The sequence below is a fragment of the Gavialis gangeticus genome, unplaced genomic scaffold (genome assembly GCF_001723915.1).
Source record: "Gavialis gangeticus isolate Ggan-Ray unplaced genomic scaffold, GavGan_comp1, whole genome shotgun sequence".
Lineage (NCBI taxonomy): Eukaryota > Metazoa > Chordata > Crocodylia > Gavialidae > Gavialis > Gavialis gangeticus.
Window position 1 is genome coordinate 43,918,975 of NW_017729008.1, and position 19,260 is coordinate 43,938,234.

Below are 19,260 nucleotides of genomic sequence, written 5' to 3' on the forward strand. Positions count from 1 at the left end.
GAGAGAGAGAGAGAGAGAGAGAGAGAGAGAGAGAGAGAGGGAGAGAGAGATCTCTAAGAACCACTAGCTGTGCCACAAAGGGTTTTCCTGGCCAGGGAATCACAGCTGACTACATCACTGATGCTCAAAGGCAATCCTCAGGCTGCCCTAGATCAAAAATGACAATAAATTTCAGGCTTCCGTTGGGGCACTTCGCTGCGAAATACTCATAATAGGACAGTCTAGCCTGCTGGACTGGGGCAAGCCTCTCCATCTCCACCTTTTATACAGAACATGGCATATGCGGTATCAGAGAGGCGAAACCAGAGCACTCTGAAAATCAAACCTGACTATGGCAGGTGTGCTTTTGCTCACGATGGGAGGCCAGTGCAAGGCACTCTCTCATACTTACAAGGCAGAGTCCCTCAGACTGCATGGATGAGAGTATCTCTGAAAATAAGCCATCTAGTTACCTATGTGCCAAGCTTTATGCTTTTATTCCAAAGTAAACGATTTTCCAGCTTAGACCTCGGATTGGGAAAATAAGTGGCATCGAAGAGAGGACAGGTGGGTCTCAGCACACAGCTTACACACGAGCAGTAAAGCCTACGGGGGTATAGAGCGAGCACTGTTTATGGCAGTCTGCTGTTACCAGCACGAGCCCGGAGCTGAAGTGGCCCAGCTTCTACACCCGTATGATCTATGTGCACAAGTCCAGTCTGGGAACAAGCTTGTGGCTGAGGCCAGCACACTGGGCTCGACATCAGTGCGGACCTGGGGCAGACACTGGTACAGTCTTTATGCTGGAGAAGGTCCTACATGCTTATGCAGAGGATCCTCTGTTCCAGGGTCAAATACCCATCCTGAACTGACCCTGCTCCCAGGTCATTTGAGGTGTAGTCCTGTCCCCCACCCTGCTCTATCCACTAGCCTGGGAGCAGCGTGCCCCCCAGCCCTCTCTGCGACTTGACTACATGGAGAGTAACAGCAAGAGTCCCGTGATGGGGTCGCTTCCCTCTCCAATGCTGTCGCTAGGTACAAAGTGCAAAAGTGTTGCTGTTCCTGCATCCATTAAAAACTTTTAAAAACAGAACAGAAAACCAAAAAAGATCTCCATATGAATCTGAAAACACATTAGTTTCCAAAAAGCCAGCAAGCACCTCATCACCTGGTTGGGCCACGTCTGCTCCTCTCCCTGCATGGCAGCCGTCCCGTGGGTCGCTGTCCTCTCAGCCGACGAGCATGACACGCTACCTCCTTTGCACGCTTCCCAGCCCAACGTAGGATGACATCCAGAGGGTTGAGCTTGGATGGCTCGGACGGAAGTGACCAGCTGCTAAAATGGTCCAAGATCCTGCAGTGAACTGTCACGTCGCCAGAGATCAGAGCACGGTGCCATTCACTGGAACGCAGAGATCTCCCATGTCTCAAGATGGTTCAGTGTTACGCTAACTTTGCTATCTGGCCTCTGGCTTGGGACCATGTTGATGTCTTCCCTCCCACCCCACAGAAAAAAAATATCCCTCCCTGCCACATCCCGTTTGAAGTGTTTGTATCTTTTCCTCCTATGAAATGTTTCTGATAAGGCTTTATTGCTATACAAAAGCGGTGCAAATGCTGCCCGAGGCAGCTCCATCAGGAACTTTGGTCAGACGACTGCAGGACTTTTTGTGCACTGTCCAAGCCCCAGCGTTAGACCTGCTACCTTTCTGAAGAGAAGCTGAATACTGTGTGCAATAACACTAAGGAAACAGGACTGAACCCCAGAGAGAAAACAAAAAAACCAGGGGAGAAGAGGAAGGGGGACAAGGAACTGAAACCAGGCAGAAGGCTTGCTTGGGTAGGACCCAGTCACTCTGATGACTAACTGATCCATGCTACATTTAGACAATGCAAGTGTCTTTCAGAACAGGTTGTTGGTGTTGGAATCGCGTCTGGTCCTGAATGCCAGCTCTCTCATCAATGCAGCATTTATTAAAAAATAAAATTAAAATGAAAAAAACTGACAAATTGCATCACCAGGTAGCAGCCTGGCCTGGATCACACATGTCCCATTGCATTCGCTTCATCAAGCGGGGCCATTTAATGTGGCTTCGGCACACGGTAAGACCTCTTCCTTCCTACAGGAAAAACAAAGAGCAACATCAGAGAAATGCAACAGCTGTGTCACCCGCTCAGCTTCAAGCTTACTTTAATCCTTGGAAAGTTCCTTTTTCCTGTAGTGTTTACCCCATTCTACCAGCACCTGTTCCTTCTAATAGCTGTAACCACAGTCACTTACCTCTTCTATATCCCCTCAGGGAACCTGTCCAGCAGGAAGGTAAGTACATTCCTCCCATTTTCCAAAAGAAGTTGTAGCAAACAAGTCACAGAATCACAGACAAGGAGGGCTGGGAGGGAGCTCAGGAGGTGACATCTAGTCCAACACCTGCTCTAAGCAGGACCAGCCCCAACTACATCATCCCAGCCAAGGCCTTGTCCAGCTGGAGCTTAAACACCTCCAAGGATGGAGAGTCCACCACCTCTCTGGGGAGCCTGTCCCAGTGCTTCACCACCCTCCTACAGAGAAACTTTTTCCTAATAGCCAACCTAAATTCCCTTGCTGCAGCTGGAGCCCACTGCTTCTTGTCCTGTCATCTTCCCCCACTGGGAACAGTCCAGATCTATCCTCTTTGGAGGCTGCTCAGAAAGCTCCTCTTTGAAAGTACTCATACCGAGTATCTTCCAAGTCATTTGCCCAAATCCAACAACAGAACAGACATCAAGCCAGGATGCAGAGCAGCGTGCCCCTGGCTCCCAGCTTCACTCGCACCCCTCCTCTGAAACGTGCTGGGTAGCTGAAACTTCGCTTGTCGCTCTACTTCCTTAGCATAACTGGTTTTGCTTTGAACGTACCAATCAGACAAAAACCAGGCGTAGCACTTCTGTGGGACAGGCAGCGTGAAACAAGGGCATTTCGGCAGGCATGCACAGGCAGAGAAAGATCTTGGGCGGAGGAGGAAATGATCACTGGGGGAAGGGACATGGATCTCAAAGGAAAATGTTTCATAGTTTCTAGGGTTGGAAGGGACCTGAGCAGATCATCAAGTCTGATCCTGTGCCATGGCAGGAAAGAGTACTGGGGTCAAACGACCCCAGCAAGGTGTTCATCTAGCCTCCTCTTAACAAAAGCTCACGTACTTCAACAATTTGCCTGTCTGCTCTGCTTAAGCTTGCCAGCTTTTTGGGGCAGGGAAGGTCTTAGGGTATATTTACATGGTCCACAATGTGAGAGGCCCCTAGTCCTGACTAGGTGCTCCCTACAGTAGCAGTAGTCAACTGCAAACCCAAGTTTAATTAAAACAAATCAGTTTAGGAAAGGAAGAAGAAGCTAACACACAGTGGGGGAGCAGAAGGGCAGGGATTTCCCTGCTAACACCCCTTCCCCAGCATGGTGCACAAAGCTCCTGGGGCCATTACAGAATTCATCATAGAGCGCAGGCAATTACATTAGCAACACAAAATCAGGAGCTTGGCTAGGCAGCCATATTCCTACCCCAGCTTCTCCCCCTAGGGCTCCTGCTTCAGCCTGCTCAGAAAGCTCCTACAATTGGGCTATTTCAGATGAAAAGAAAAGCCGATCCTGGAGCTTTTACACAGAATGCTTGCCAACCTGCTCTCCTCTCATGGAAGAGACCCAGCGCGGGCACCTCTGCTGCCAGCATCTGCAGGATGGCACAGTAGACTGCTCCCTGGCCAGTCAGAGCTTGAGACACCCCAACCAACACCTCAGGCGCCCAGAAAGCAGGCGGAGGGCGGCCAACACAGATCTCAGGACTCTGGCACCCCACGTTTCCAGCAGGATGCCAGGTGGCATGCCAGAAGGAAATCACAATGCTTTGACCCCAGCTGCCGTCTCCAATGGGTCTGAGGGCGCAGTCCCTCAAAAAGTGCGTGGCAGTGGGGTAAATCCCAGGGTGACAAATGCATAGAGAGCCAGTCCAATCCTGAAAGGACAGACCACATGCTCTTTATCAGGCACAGATCAAAGCGAGCTGACCGGGTCACCGCTGCAATGACACCAGCTGGGGTCAAAAAATCAGCCCGAATTTGTGAGCACCAGTAACTACTGGCAGATATACCCCTCAGAGGTCTCTTCTTGTGGCTTCTGCTTACCCCCCACCATGCCACACTGTTAAGGCTCAACCAGCTTGCTCTCACCCTTGCCAGTCTCAACTCAATGGTGGCCAAGGGGCTGAACTACATCACCTGACTCTGAGAAGACAGCTGAAAATGCAGCACCCCCCCTTCCCTCCATACTGACAGCCCCACCGGCAGGTGGGACAGAAGGGAGACACAATGGCATCTGGCAGTATCTCATACCTGAGAGTTTTCCATCCGCCACCATCCATTGTGGTCTTACAGCAGAGAAGGAAGGCAAGGAAAGAGAGACAGTTCCCCGCTATGCGTAAGCAATGCTGCTTGATCCTTGATACCAAAGGCAGCTGAAAGATCTCCCAAAAATCACCTGAACATCTGGTCACCACCCAGTACGAGGAGGAAAATCAGTGGCCACTGCAACCAGTGTAGTCCTTGTTCCATAGGCAGGTCTGTACTCAGATGGGCAAGGATGAAAGAAATCAAAGCCAGCTGGATACAAGCATGGCTTCTCCACACCCTCCTTCAGAGCTTCACAGAAGAAGCAGGATCAAAAGAAAATAGGGCTGAGAGGGACCTCATGGGGGAATCTAGTCCAACCCCCTGCTCCAGGCAGGATCATTCCTGACTAAAACAAGTGTCTGTTCAGCCTGCTCTTGAAAATGTCTAGGGAAGGAGATGCCACCATGTTTTTGTGTGCTTGACCACCCTCAGAGCAAGAAAGTCCCTCCTCATCTCCAACCTCAGTTTTCTCTGCTGCCAGAGCCTGAGGCCATTGCTCCTAGTCCTGTCCCCAGCAGTTGCAGAGAACAGCCTACCTCCATCCTCTCTCCAAATCGCCCTTCCAGTATTTGCAGACTGCTAACAAATCCCCCCCTCAGTTTTCCCCTCTCCAAACTAAATGGTCCTAGTTCTTTCAGCCTTTCCTCAAAAGTCATGCTTCTCAGGCCTCTAGGACCCCTGACAGATGTCAAATTAAAGGTGTTCTGGGATCTGAAGCGCAATCGCATCAATCCTGCTTCCTGCCTTGCACACATGTATGGCAGAAAGTGCGACTGTTGGGATCGAGCATCACTCCCCACTGCACCATGCTGCTGGTGCAGGGAGAGCCTGCAATCATGAAATTCTAGAGAAGTGGGGCTGGAAGGGACCTCCAGAGGTCATCGAGTCTAACTGCCCACCTGGGGCAGGATCAGCCCTGTCCAAGCCGTCCCAAACAAATACATTATGTAACCTATTCGCAAAACTACACAGTCGATCCTGACACAGTGCCAGACATCACACCCAAATCTGCCACAGGTGAAGCAGGGGGACCACGGGAGCCAACATCCAGCTGCTGCAAAGGCTGCTAAAATACGTGCAGGAGATCCCAAGCAGAGGCCGTGCCCGTGCTAGAGGAAGGCAAATCCAATCCCACATGTCATACCAACCATTACCAGGGGTAAAATCCGTTCCTGACCCCAAATGCAGCAACCCTCAGCAGGGGCAAAACCCTCTAGCCAAGATCCTCCCAGTTTCAGTCCCAGTAGGAGCACTGGCACAGCCCAGTTGTAATCCCCAGCCTTCACTACAGCCAACACCCTCTGCCTTTGAGGAAGGTGAAAAAAGACCCCTGGCGCATGTCACAGCAGGAGGGGGGAAAAATTCCTTCCAGGCCCCACATGGTGGGCAGCAAAGCCCTGAAGCCTGGCAAATACTCATAGCAGAAGACAGGCACCGCTATTCCCGCCCGGCCTCTTCCTGAACACCTCCAGCGACGGAGGTGTCACGACTTCCCTAGGCACAGCTTCCTCTTGTCCACTGCTTTGCTGTCCTGACAGCAAGTCATCCAGTCCGGCTCCCTGCTGCTGCATAAATCTACAGCACACCATCCCCTTCAGACACTTACAGAGCTCCATCTTAGCAGCAGTCACGTTTTGTGCTTCAGTACTTCTACTGGGAGACTTTCGGGCCCCCACTGCTTTGGTACTTGGGAACCTAACCCATTTCCAGCCTCATTTACTCATGGCCAGTCTAGACCTGTTTGTCCTTATGCCAGCGCTATCCTTTTAAGTTAAACAGTTCCTTTCCCTTCAGGATATTTGAAGTAATATATTTACTTTAATTTTAATCCCCCCACCCCGCTATGCACAGGAACTGTTAAAAATATCCAGATGCTTAACAGCGACACAGATGTAATAAAACCCGTGAGAAACTGAAGGATGTGCGCTTGACGCTGCAATCACCAGCTACACTGCCTTCAGCCTAGCGGGACCACGAGACATTTGAGTCAGAGCAGCCAACAGGATAGTTTGATGCCAGCACTAGTGCTAAAGCTATCTGATTCAATTCTACTATGACCGGCTCACCTGTCTTTTGCTGTGGCTTCCGTAGCAACCGTACCAACAGCTGCAGCGTTCTGGTGCTCCTCCGAATGCTGGGCCGTGCTGTTCAGTGGCTTGGAGACCTTTGTCGTTGCCATATCAGTGATGGTCAGCTTGTCGATCACCATGCAGTCTGCATCACTGTGTGAGGAGAACTCAAGTTCAAGTTAAACTGGCCACGAAGAGGTGTTCAATTCCAAGGCAGGACAACAGATTCTCTGCTACTTGTAGTACAGAGGTCACGCTTCCACAAAATGGAGTTATTTACTGGACAAATTCAAACAAGCTGCAAAATCTAGCTGGAATTACAAGCATCAGATAGATCCAGGGGCTACGTTTCCCAAAAATCAGCTGGACACTGAAAACACACAAAACCCAACAACTCTCAAGAAGGCTGCTTCCTTTCTCTGCAGCAGAAGCAAGCCTGTGAGACTGCCACACATCTTTGTTGCCTGCAAGGGAAATGGATTAACGCTCCTCTAGATATAAAAACTCTACCGCAGGGTGTGTCCTGAGCTGGAGAATGGAGAACAAACACTGTTATTATATTATTGACCTGTCAGGTTGGCAAGGCAGGGCCCAGTAAATGGGGGGCATTCAAACAGGTTGCTTGCAAGGGAAGAGGGCTCACCAATTGAGTTTGCTGCTGGATAAAAGAAAACTACTTACCTAGAACAGTGGCTGCATATTATCTGCTTCTTGGGGCAGTAATACTGCACCCAGCCAAAGCTGGCTGTCCCCAAACCCACAACTCAAGCTGTTGATTCCAGCAGGTCATTATTCTCGCTCAATAACAGGGACCCCGATAGCTCTGACCTACGGTTTCCTTCCAAATTAAGTACCTGCCATTTGCATGTAAAGTTTGAATTAAACAAACCCTCTAAAATTGTGTAGAAGATAATGGAGAACTGGTGATCTCTTACAATTGATGACCAGAGATTAAGAGTGACCTTTAGTCGCAATCAAGCGTCCTTAAAGATACGTAGCACAGCAGAGCCCCCTGCCTGGAAATACGCAGTTCCAAAGATGTGGCTATAAAACAAAATAGAGCAGACACCACAAAACCTGCAGGCAGTAAAGCTGCAGGCAAGGTCAATGTGCCTTGGACGTTAATATTAAAGCAAAAAACACCATTTCCAAGTGGAGAAAGGAGCCACTTCAATAAAATTCTACATTTTGCATGTTTTACAATGAGTGAGCACTGTTTTCAACCCCTCTTGCTTGTCTTTGGAGAGAGCCTAAAATAAAGTTAATGCACTTCTTGCTACAAGGATTTGGGAAAGGGCAGGTCTGTGAGCAGGACTAGACTTCTGCCTTCAGAAAGGCTAAGTCACGGTGGTTTGTGGCTTCAAATGGCTTCATAAATTCAGGCAGGACCACACTAAGCCTATCCCTATCTCCGTGGGCTCCTCATACAGGAAACAGTTAAATGCATCAAGCTCTTCATGATCCAGACTATTATGGGCTGCACAGAAATTGCTCTGCCTACAATGGGCTCATGGAGGGACAAAACAGATGCCAAAACTTCAAGGGAGGAGACTGAAAACCTGGACTGAGAGGTGAAGAAGGGAAGTGAAGCAGTCAGAATGGAGCACAACTTATCCACACAGCCTTCTGGGGCCTGGAAATCCTGATAACTCTCCAATTACAGGGGCCAGGGAATCACTACAACATGTTTAAGCTGCTGTGACTATAATAAATAGTAATGCAACATTTTTTCCTCTCCTGAGGATGGCTGGAGAGAGACTGAGGAAGCAATCTCTGAGCAATGGACCCAAATGGCTTTACAACCGAGTCTGTGCAGCGTAGCCTTCCCGTTTGTTGTTCACTGGCACTAACTACAGCTCAGACATTTCCCACTCCAGACAGATCCCAAGGTCTTTTCTCCTGGTCCAAGCCCACTTGCGTGAGTCATTTAATCAGCAGGCTCAAGCTGGCCTACAATGGTCTTCCTTCCCCAGTGGGTAAGTGGCCATCAAGAGTATCTTTCCAGCGCAGGGAAGCAGGGTCCATTTCCTTTGGGCTTTTTATTGATGCACACCATTATAGCCAGATTGCCCATTTGGACTGTTTTCTGCAGATCCCTGAAGGTCTTTTGCACTCAGGACTGCTCTCTCCAAATATTATGGATCATGACTCAGTGACTTACATTTAGAAGCTGTGTACATGGACTCTCCATGCCTGTCAACACAGGGCTGGAAAAGACCTGCTGGATCAAGACCAGCCCCCTATCAAAGCAACAAACACACATCCGCACTTACTAATTTGGACCAGAGGAATCTGAAAAGTCTCCTCCCAATGGCAGGTTGTTCGTGGATGGACACAAAGCTACAGAGGTCAGCCGCTGGATGTTACATACAGTGGAGCAACATCAAGATTTCAGGGTTGGCTGAATGTGCCTCATCTATAGGAATACCCAACCAATGGGGGGAAAAAAGGAAAGAAATAAAGATGAAGGGATCTTGGGGCACTCTGACCACTGTCAATGAAGCCTTAACCCCTGGGGATAGGTAGCATTGACTTTATTGTGGAGATGGAAAAACTCTAGCAGAATTGATATTCCTATTTTAGATACCTAAAAAGATGAAGGGGTTAAAATAAAAATTATAAGTCACAGCTACGTTTGGAATTAGCCTCAAATCCAAGCCATCACTGAAAATCTAGACTGAGGGGGATCTGATAACAGCCTTCAACTCCCTGCAGCAGGGCTGCAAAGAGGTTGGAGCTGGACTGTTCTCAGTGGGAGCAGACGACAGGACAAGGAGCAACGGGCTCCAGCTGCAGCAAGGGAAGTTGAGGTTGGGTATTAGAAGGAAAATCTCACAAGGAGAGTGGTGAAACACTGGACTAGGCTCCCCGGAGAGGTGGTGGAGTCTCCATCCTTGGAGGTTTTCAAGAACTGGGTAGACAAAGCCTTGGCCAGGATGATGTAGTTGGGGCTGGTCTTGCTTTGAGCAGGGGGTTGGAGATGTGACCTCCTGAGCTCCCATCCAGCCCTCCTTGTCTATGATTCTATGAAATCCCAAGAGTACACCAGAAAGCCCATTATTTGGGGTTCATCTTGGTTTTAAGAAAGTTTATACCCTTTTCAAAGAGCAGGCATCAATTCTCTTCTATGTGGCTATTAAGAAAACACTCACTGGCTCTTGATTGCCTCTGGGGGAAAAAACAAGTATCCTCCCAGTACAACAATGGTCAGGCAGCTGCCACCAGATAGCTTCCTCCTTTGCTTGCCTAGTAATTTGTCTCAGACATTTGCCTGTCATCAGTCTGTCTGAATAACTGGTAATTCACCTCTCTCTTTAGCAAAGAATTTCAAATGTTGCCAACTTGTTTCTCAGAGAAAGATGCACTACTGTCCAGCTTAGCACCGAGTTGTCACTTCTTAGCGCACGTGCAATCCCTAAGGAGTAATATGCGCCCCACAGAATTATTTGCAATGAGCTTTCTTTGGTAATATCATCTGTCTGAACCTAGAAGCTTAGCTCCCTTTGCCCTACTTCAGAGTTATCGCCAAAGCTAATCTCCCTCCCTCCAATAACTTCCCTGAAAGTGTAATTTCCTCCTGAGGAGAGAACTGATATGTTCACCCTTTGGGGTTACTGTAGGTCTCAAAAGCATCCTAGAAGAAAAATGATCAGTAGTTAAATAGTGTCAAGCTGTCCAGCTAATGAAGAATCAAGTCAAGTCAAGTCAGCTCCAAGGCAACCGTGACAGCTGAGGCACCTTAGATGCTGCGCATCATCAGCGAGTCTTCAGGCAAAGCGACCTGGCGGTGCCCTTCTCTTCTCCAGGTATGGACAGTCGTTGGCTCACAGGGAGCTCATCCACCCTTTGACAAGTCTTGTTTTTAGTCCTGCTGGGTGTTCACACACCATCCTCACCCAGTTTAGCCCAGGTGGGGGTGTCGGTTTAGTCACCGACAACCCAACCGTGGAACAGGCTGTACTGGTTTACACAGTACCAGACAGCAGACCAAGAGAGGCCTGGCCTGATGGGAATGATGGAGGAATATTAAAGAAAGGAGGCTCTATCTATCTGTCAGCTTCACTCGGATGCTTCTGTGCAAGGAAAGGTTCGTATTTTTATCTTTTAATTTTTCAGGTTGCCTTTCCTCCCCTATCCTCTAACGTCTTTTAATTCTGTTGAGTCTCTCATTTCTACTCCTCCCTCCCGCCCAGCTTTACTAGGGAAGCTCTTTACAACGACAAACTTAAGCTTTGCCAGCACAATCAATGCTGCTGCATTCAGCCTCTCACTAGCCCACAGGTTGGCACAATGAAGGTCCCCACAACTTGAGTGGGAATTTCGACGTGCCAGATGGAATCTGATTCACACCACTTGAATGGGGGGGACCCCCAGACCACATCACCTAATTGTGGTTTTTCACAACGATGAGCACAACACTGAAACAACTCTCATTGTCAAATCATCTGTAAAGAAGTCAGCTTGAAGTGGTCAATGATACAAAGGTCTTTAGTATTAGTCAAGGTAACACTGAATAAAATAACCTTAGAGTCCAATTCTACCCACCTCCGAAGCTTACTATCGTGGCTCCTGGGATACACTTTAGTTATCCGCTAGTCTCTCTTTGGTAAACAATCAGTAAGTATCATAGACATCAAAATATTGCAAGAACATACTAGGAAGGATGGTGACACTACAAATGGATACACAAGACTTGTATAAACAGCACACCTAAACACGACGTGCTCCATGCTAAGCCCAGAAACGAGCCCTTGCAAGCTGAATTTTGTGAACAAAGGAAGTGCAATGGCAGCCATGCTAATGACACACTTGTCAACAGGCTGTCAAAACCATCCGCTGGCCAGTAATTACAGGAGGTCACATAACATGGTAGGGCTTCACTGAGCGGTTCCAGAAGCAAATATGCCATTTTAAGTCGTAGAAGCCCAACGTAAAAGATCATATCTATGACAATTATTGAGCTCAACGTCCATCTTTGACAAACGTTTTCAATTCTGACAGCGAAAGCCGTGACCATCAGTTTGGTCACCTTGTAATTAAACAAGCACAAGTCAGATCAAGGAAATGGATATTTAACATTTCAATAAAAGTGCTGGAGACATGGCACATGCCCGATTTTCCACAGCATGCATCGTTTTGGAAAAATGCACTAAATGCATTTCAGCAACCCTTCGAGTTAGTGGCGGAACAAGATATGAGCAAGACAGCCGACTTGTGGGCTTATTTTTCATGCTTCCCATAAACAAATAAGAAACCAACAGGTCATGCAGGATGAACAGTCCAGCAGGCACGGAAAAGAAAAATGTATCCCAAAACGGGAGAGCTCAAAACATCCACGGTGACAATATAACTCCATTCAGTCTGGGAAACTGGAGGGCCATTCTCTCTGCTGCATGTCAGCAGATGCTCCACCAAAATCCCTTGCGCAATCATGGAAGAATGAAAAGCAACAGCTCTGCTGTAATTGCAAATGCCATCATTGCCACACTCCTTTTCCGGAGCCCTCATCAAGCAGCGGAGAGAATGCCAGCTCTCACCTCGGAGTTCATGCCCAAAGCAATGGAAACAACAACCATTGCCAGCTACTATTTCAAGAGCTATTTCGGCAGAAGGAATTGGCAGGTTTTCACTGCTGCTGGCAGGGATATAAGCTAAACAGTTTCATCCTCAATCTTAACTATTATTGGAAGCAAAAGTAGGAACTTCCAAAGCGGTTGTATAGGTGCTCCACTCAGTGGATCCAAAGCACAGAAGTTAGCAGCCTTTACAAGAGACTTTACAAAATGAGACCTGCAATATACAATTAAAGAAATGAAATGGTTTCCACTGGTAAGAAGCACTAGTTCAGATTGGGCACATCTACACATGTGCTTTAATGCGCATTAGCTTATTTTAAGGCGCTTAAAGTGTCACTAAAAACTGTGCTATTTAGCTAATGTGCATTAAAATAGGCTAACACGCATTAAGTGTCACTTAAAAACTGTGCTCTTTAGCTAATATACATTAAGACAGGGTAACGTGCATTTTTCTAGTACCTCACAATGGAGGGCACCTATACATAACCATGGAGTACATTTACTGTGCTATTAAAGCACCACATCTCTTGTATCAGTGTTACCGTGCTTAAAAACGATGGCGGGGGTGCTTGAACTAAACCTTGTCAAACAAGCTTTAGTTCAAGCACACCTGCTGCCATTTTTAAGTGAAGGGGGCTGATACATGAGATATGGCAGGGCTTTAATTAGAACAGCTCTCTGAGATGCTCTAATTAAAGTGCTGTCCCCTCCACCTCTGGAGCATGTGTAAAAGTGACCAGAGGTACTAGATTTAATGCACATTAACTAAAGCGTGTTAATGTATGTGTAGATGCACCCACTGAATTCCAGCTTTTGTTCTAAACTCGTTTCCATTGCTGCTCATTAAGACATTCTTTGAGGCTGAAATTTTTGTGATTGGTCTCAGGTCAGGGTGAGTTTTGTTTTTTGGTTTGGTTTTTGGATATGCCAGAAGTTTGAGTTGAAAGGGATTTCAATTGTTTTTCAGAAAATGGAGCATATAGAAAAGATATTAGTACCTAATTTAAAGCCAGGTAGCAATATAGATGATAAACATGACAAAGTTTTAGTCACCAAAGAAAGAAGAAGAAAAAAAAAAAAAAATCAGCCCAGCATGGAGAGAAATTTTAAAAGGTGGTAGTACTTTTTAAACTTGTACATGAGCATACACAGCAAAATGCTTGCAATTTTTTAGTATGCCCCAGCTTCAAAGGAGCTGCTTAAGTATGACATTTAACAACGGCTCAGCAGTGAAACACTTTCTATACCCTTTGAAAAGCGAGGAAATAAAATGCAAAAGCTTCTACTAATGTAAAATGGTAAAAATTAAAAAAACAAGCACACACAACATGGAAATGCAGAAATCATTTCCCAGAAAGATTAACTATCATACTACATTCAGGTAGTATTTACTTTCCCTGCTTTCCTTATTACAGGTAAATTATATGCTTGTTTATGTTGTTAGCCACATACCACAACAACCCTGGATGTGAGACATGGCTGAATTAACACTGCTGAAGATATCTTTACACGTTGTACTTTGCTGGATTGCATACTTAACCCTACACCCTGAATAATACGTTCACAAAAACTGTTTAAAGATCCTACGCTAGAGAGGTGTTTGCTTTCAACACAAGTTAGAGAACACTCGACTTGTCGCTACCAGCTAAGTTCTGCTAGAAGCTCCCTGCACAAGGGCTTCAATCTGACTGATGCCTCCCAGCAGGAAGCCTGACTCACACTGCTATGCCATGAGGCTAAAGAACTGCAGCTCAGTTTTTGACTGCTTGAGAAACACAGGACACCTTCAAGATGTGTAACATGGCATTTAATAGCACAGGGTTAAAAGCAAGCACTTCAGTGGGCCAAAATATACTTTTAAATACCACTCACCTTGCAACAGCTTGGAAAGCCTCCTGCCTTTCAGGCGCATGTAAAGGCTGAGCTGCACTTCCTGTCTCACTCATGACAGTAGGTCAGAAAAGCGGCTTCCTCTGCAAGACTTAGCTATCCTTTATTGCTTTGACAGTAAACTTTTTAGTGATGTACGTTCTTTATGATGAAACATAATTATGCTGTCATTTATTACACCAGTGTTTTTTCCTTTCATCTCTGAGCTAATAAGGAAATTACAGTAGAGCCTTGCTAATTTTGCACAACATGATGGGGAGACGCTGTTTGAATTGATGAATTTTAGACAGCAATGAGTACAATGCAATTAAAAATGCAATGCTAACCATAAAAAATGACTCTGATTTGACAAAATATAGATCTTACTTAGTTCTATTACCGATTCTACTTTGTAACATGCTAGCGAACGTTCAGTAATGTCACTACAGCAAAGTCTCAAATTAGGAGATCTCACAACAGCACTGTCCCCCATTTTTATAGAAGAGAACTGTTCTGCAGGTGTATCGAGCGTGTGAGGAAAGCACAATTAACAAGGTTTTACTGTAGTCAGCCTAAATAACTGGCCCTTCCTGTATACCGTTAAGAGGTATTCCTATTTGCAGAAAGAGCTCATGAACAGGTGAAATGGCAGAAACTCGAGGACTGGATGAGATGTATGGAGTTATTCAAATGCTGTGTTAATTTTTAAATGATTCCTTTACCAGTGTACTGCCTCTGCCTGCATCTTTCACCCAGGACTGCCTATAACCTCAAATCAGGCTTTCAAAGTGTTACTTCTGGGCACATTTTTAACAATAGTGAAAAGATGGGCTTTCCAGCATCATTCGCCAGCCCAGCAGTACAGCTACCCTAACCCCAACCCAGCAGCAAATGTTTAATTAGAGATTACTTGTCAGGTGGATGTTTGGAACCCTGAAAATGTCGCCATTATACATACCCTCTGACTGCAGGTCTAAATATTCTGAGCAATACCCACAGCAAGAGAGAAAGGCAGCAAGAAAGGCAGAGACAGAGAGAAAGCAAAGAAGAAATAAAAAGAAAACAGTAAAGATCGCGGCAAAAACAGACAAAAGAAACCACTTTGCATTGCTATCCTCAGACAGCTTCCCCTCCTGTAGAAATAACAAGGAATGTTTAACAAGGTTTCTTCTAGGCATACAGTAATTGAATACTGTGAACCGAGTCCTCAACATAAAATTAAATCCAATGGACACACAAGTAACCGAATCAGCACATCCTCCGAACATCCTGCTCGAAGCTGAAACTTGCACACAGTCTAGGTTACCAAATCATTGACAAAGTACAGCAGTAACAGGAAACAGGTCATCACCTGCAAGGTACACCCGCACTTTTCTTCTCCCCCAGCAAATTTACCATGTGATGCTTACCACAAATCAGGGGCTCCCAAACTGGTACGCAAGACATCTCTGGGGGGTACACAAGAGCAACTGTGTAATGGTGGATTTAATGTTCATTATAATAATAATTGGCATTTAAGGGGTTCGAATATAAAATGCATGGTGGTAGGGGTACACGGGCAGCTGGTAAATTTGGAAGGGGGTACATAGTAAGAAAAAGTTTGGGAACCTCTGCCGTAGATCTTCCAGGGTAAACATTTTGGCTAGCTTATCTGAAAAATCCTATTACTTGTCTGTGACTTAAAGCTGCTGCTAAGAGTAGCATACACCTACAGCAGAACGGTCACATATAAAGTTGTGCTGTACAATGCAGGGAGAGAAAGTTAACCCAGGTGCATCTGGGCCATACCATAACTTAGAAAGCATATGGCTAGATGCAGATCATCAGCAAGAGGGCTCCAACCTGTGGATTCGCAGCAGAATAAACAGTACCCAGTACAACCGCTATTTGGTGGGGCACGTGTAAGAAGCAAGATCCTAATTTAAAGAGGTTCCCAAAATTTGGAAAAGTTATGTGGCAGGAAACTTAAGGACATCATTATATATATCTATATAGATATATCTCTATCAACTATCCCTTGATACAAGGATTATGTCTGCCGGGGTGGAAGGGGGGGTAAGGAGGGAATTATTGGTGAGTTTTAACCCTTCCTAACAGCAGGGTCTTTCTACTTCTAACTGTAGACTGATGACACCGCCATCAGCTGAAAAGCAGGCTAAAGAGCTACAACAGGCTTCAGTTCTGTGGCAACCTAGCCAGTAACATTTGGTGAGAGCAACGTGGTCAGCAGTTAGAACTAAATAGGAATTATTATATGGAAAGCCGCAGTAAATAGAGGGCTGACAACTGAAACACGAGTTACCTACATTTATCACCATTGCCAATGTAAGTCTCAACTTTAGTGCTTAAATATTTAAAATCTGAAATAAGGCATACAAGGTCCAAGCACTGGAGCTTTTTAAAAGGTTAGTTTAAATGAAGGTTTGGTATTATCACTGCAGGACAAAATATAGAAAGAGGAATTAATCTGCCTCAAATGCAAGTCATCCTTCTGATGCACAGGTTTCCCAAAGGAAACTGGAAATTCAGCAGCTTTAAAAATACTCATCTGGTGCCTCTCTAACAGTGCAAGGCAGATTAAAATTCCATATGGATAGATTAAAATTCCATATGGATCAGAGCTGGTGAGTCACACACTCTGCTCATTAAACAGATCATGGCTGCTATTCCAGCCGGGAGTCCTATAAGGGAAAAAACAATACAATGCGGCAATACAGTGAAGAGGTGAAAAATTCTCAGGAGGTGACCTAAATCCCTACATATAAATACTGGATCCATTGTCTTTATTAGTGTTTAATGCTTCCTTAACCATCCTTATTATAGTGACGTGCTATGCACATTTTCTCTAAGAACTCCCGTTGCAAGCCAATCTCCTTTCTTTAACTGCTGTCAGCCATTGCTCAATGTTTTCCAACTCCTTTGGAAGAGATTAGCAAAGGCAAGCTTTATTGGTTGCACCTGGGAAAGAACTCCTACTTAAACTAAAATAAGCCCTGTGGTGATCTAGAAAAACTTTCTAGTCTTCAAAATCTCTGATGCAGCCTGGCATTACTTTAGTAAATTGAGGATAAATTACTGAATTTTCTTTTAATATAATGTTATGATGGCAAACACGTTTTTAAATACTACTTACTAATTATTCTTTAGCATGTGACACATTAATTCATTATTCCCTCAGTAAGTAGAGAATTAAATATTTGCATTTCATGAATGAGTAAATTAAGGAGAAGATGCTCATACCAAAATTTTACCACCAAGCATTTAAAGTACTTAAAGGCTGATTTCTCAGAGTTGTTGGCAGCCATTCTTGCAAAGAGTGGGAATAAGTGACGCCAGCACCTCTGAAAAACCAGCATGTTCTGTATAAGATTGGTACATACTGATTTTGGAGACTAACTCAGACCCCTCAACGTGCAAATTTTACCGTGAGTGACTTGTCAAAGTCAAAGAAAGAACTGAGTTCAAATCCTGGCTGAATCAAATGTCTAAAGCTTGGACAGCACTGAGCTGTAGAGAAATGGACCCCCATCAGCACTCTGAATTCAGGGAATTTTTCATCAGGAAACCGCAGATGTTTTTATCGAGCACTGCCATTGGTTTATGTGGAGTCATCCAGGAACAGGGTAAAAACTGATGCGCCCACAATTGAGCGTTTCAGATTGGATTAATTTGTTATGGGCGAGTAAAATGAAATCGAGATCAGCTGTGATGAATACCAGTCAGCCTCAATTCTCATAACTGGCCAACCAGGTATTTCACACTACAGGACATATGCCATGAGTTAAAACTGCTGGACAGATCTGTGGCAGCTGACTACAGCTGTTACCGTCATCTACATTAAAGGCTTCTGCCTGCTCCCAGCAACTATTTGTTTTAATTCCTGACTGAGGCTGTGAACTTTGGAAACTATTCATGTTTTTTCAGGTGGAGATTATGGTTATAGAAGTATTTGTTTTCATTGCAAAAGCAGGGTGAGCATAGCAGTTGCAAATCATTCAAAGCGAAACAGGCTGTGGATGCTTTGACTTGACTTTACTAAACTCCTAAGTGACTTATTTCTTTCAAATATCCATTTCCAATTGCAGTGTGTATACTTGGCAGAGTCACGGCTCACAATCTGTTTAACTAGCCAAAGTGAGAATCTGCCTCTCTCTATTGGTTGGGAAGTGAATAGAAAGTTACAGTGCCAAACAGGATGGACAGCACCACTGTGAACCAAGGCAGACAGTTAAACGGCCACAAATCCTGGCAGTTCAGAACTGAATAACACATGTGCAAGATGCACGTCACCTCCACTTGTTCCAAGGGTTTTCACTTTATAACGAGAATTGGCGGAAGTTCAATACGAAGCCTGCTGCACTATGAAAAGAGTTAATACCGCAACTCCACAATCAGCAACATTACACTGACTTTCATGTTTCCTTCTATCCTGGTTTCTCACAGGTGAGCATGCTTGGCCATGCCATCTCTCAGCCTAGAGACTTGTCCCATATTTTTAAGCAACCCACCCGAAGCAAATTCCCACAAGCAAAGAAATGCTGCCCGGGTGATTTGTATGTGACATGTGCAGCATGAGGCGCGGCCTGTGCTGACACAGACATTACACATTTTCCAATTGCAAAAAACTCAGGTTTGCTCATGTTCAAATGACCAAAATCTGACAGTCTTTTATTTTCTCCAATAATTTTCCTTTACAACCGTGTAACTTCAGCAGCAGCACGAGGTATAATGAGCCAGCTTTTCGCACTCTCAGGTGTCTACTGGTTTGATTATACCTCAAACTTACTCATTACAGTAAGTCATATGTTAGGTGAACCTGGTTCACTTTCTAGTACACTTCCCTCATGACTCCAGATTATAGCCCACATCTGCATGGGGGTACATTAGGAAATTTTACATAAAAACTATTCCTCAAGTGTTTATATGACTTTGAAACCAAAGCCGTTTCTGAAAACAATGGGAGAAAGCACAAAACCCAGAATTAGTTATTACAAGTTCAAAGTTCATGGTGTTTTAGACACCAGCTTCTTAAGAGCCAGAACACTTAATTTCTCTGGTTGAACTATGGCTGTGTGAAATGTGGCCTTTAGCCCAAGGGACCTTGCAGTGAAAATACCACCATAGTTGCAATACATAAAGGATTTAATGCACCCACAGTTCAAGGGGAAGAGAGAAAATGCTAAGGATAACGTTTTCAAAACCATTCGTGTCCCATTTTTAGAAGTGCTGGAAGAGACACTAAGACTCTTTTGAAGCTTTTTGCCTGGAAAGTTACCATGAACTTATGATCTTATAAATACTGGATTCTGGCTCTTCTCTGGACTCTCTCAAGCTTCTCCACATCTTTT

At 45.3% G+C, this 19,260-nt stretch overlaps 1 protein-coding gene across 3 annotated transcripts in view; it reads right to left on the reverse strand.

The window, feature by feature from the left end:
* Positions 1 to 460: 460 nt before the first annotated feature.
* Positions 461 to 19,260, reverse strand: part of PPP6R2 (protein phosphatase 6 regulatory subunit 2) — a 137,370-nt gene continuing 118,570 nt past the window's right edge. For 2 of the 3 annotated variants that reach the window (XM_019509706.1, XM_019509707.1), the window contains exons 22-24: positions 14,871 to 14,894; positions 6,465 to 6,620; positions 461 to 2,099 (exon numbers count right to left, since the gene is read on the reverse strand). In XM_019509706.1, the coding sequence (XP_019365251.1) occupies positions 2,048 to 2,099; positions 6,465 to 6,620; positions 14,871 to 14,894 (232 nt within the window). In that variant the 3' untranslated portion in view covers positions 461 to 2,047. The remainder of the gene's footprint in view (positions 2,100 to 6,464; positions 6,621 to 14,870; positions 14,895 to 19,260) is intronic. The other variant, XM_019509708.1, reaches the window with a different exon arrangement.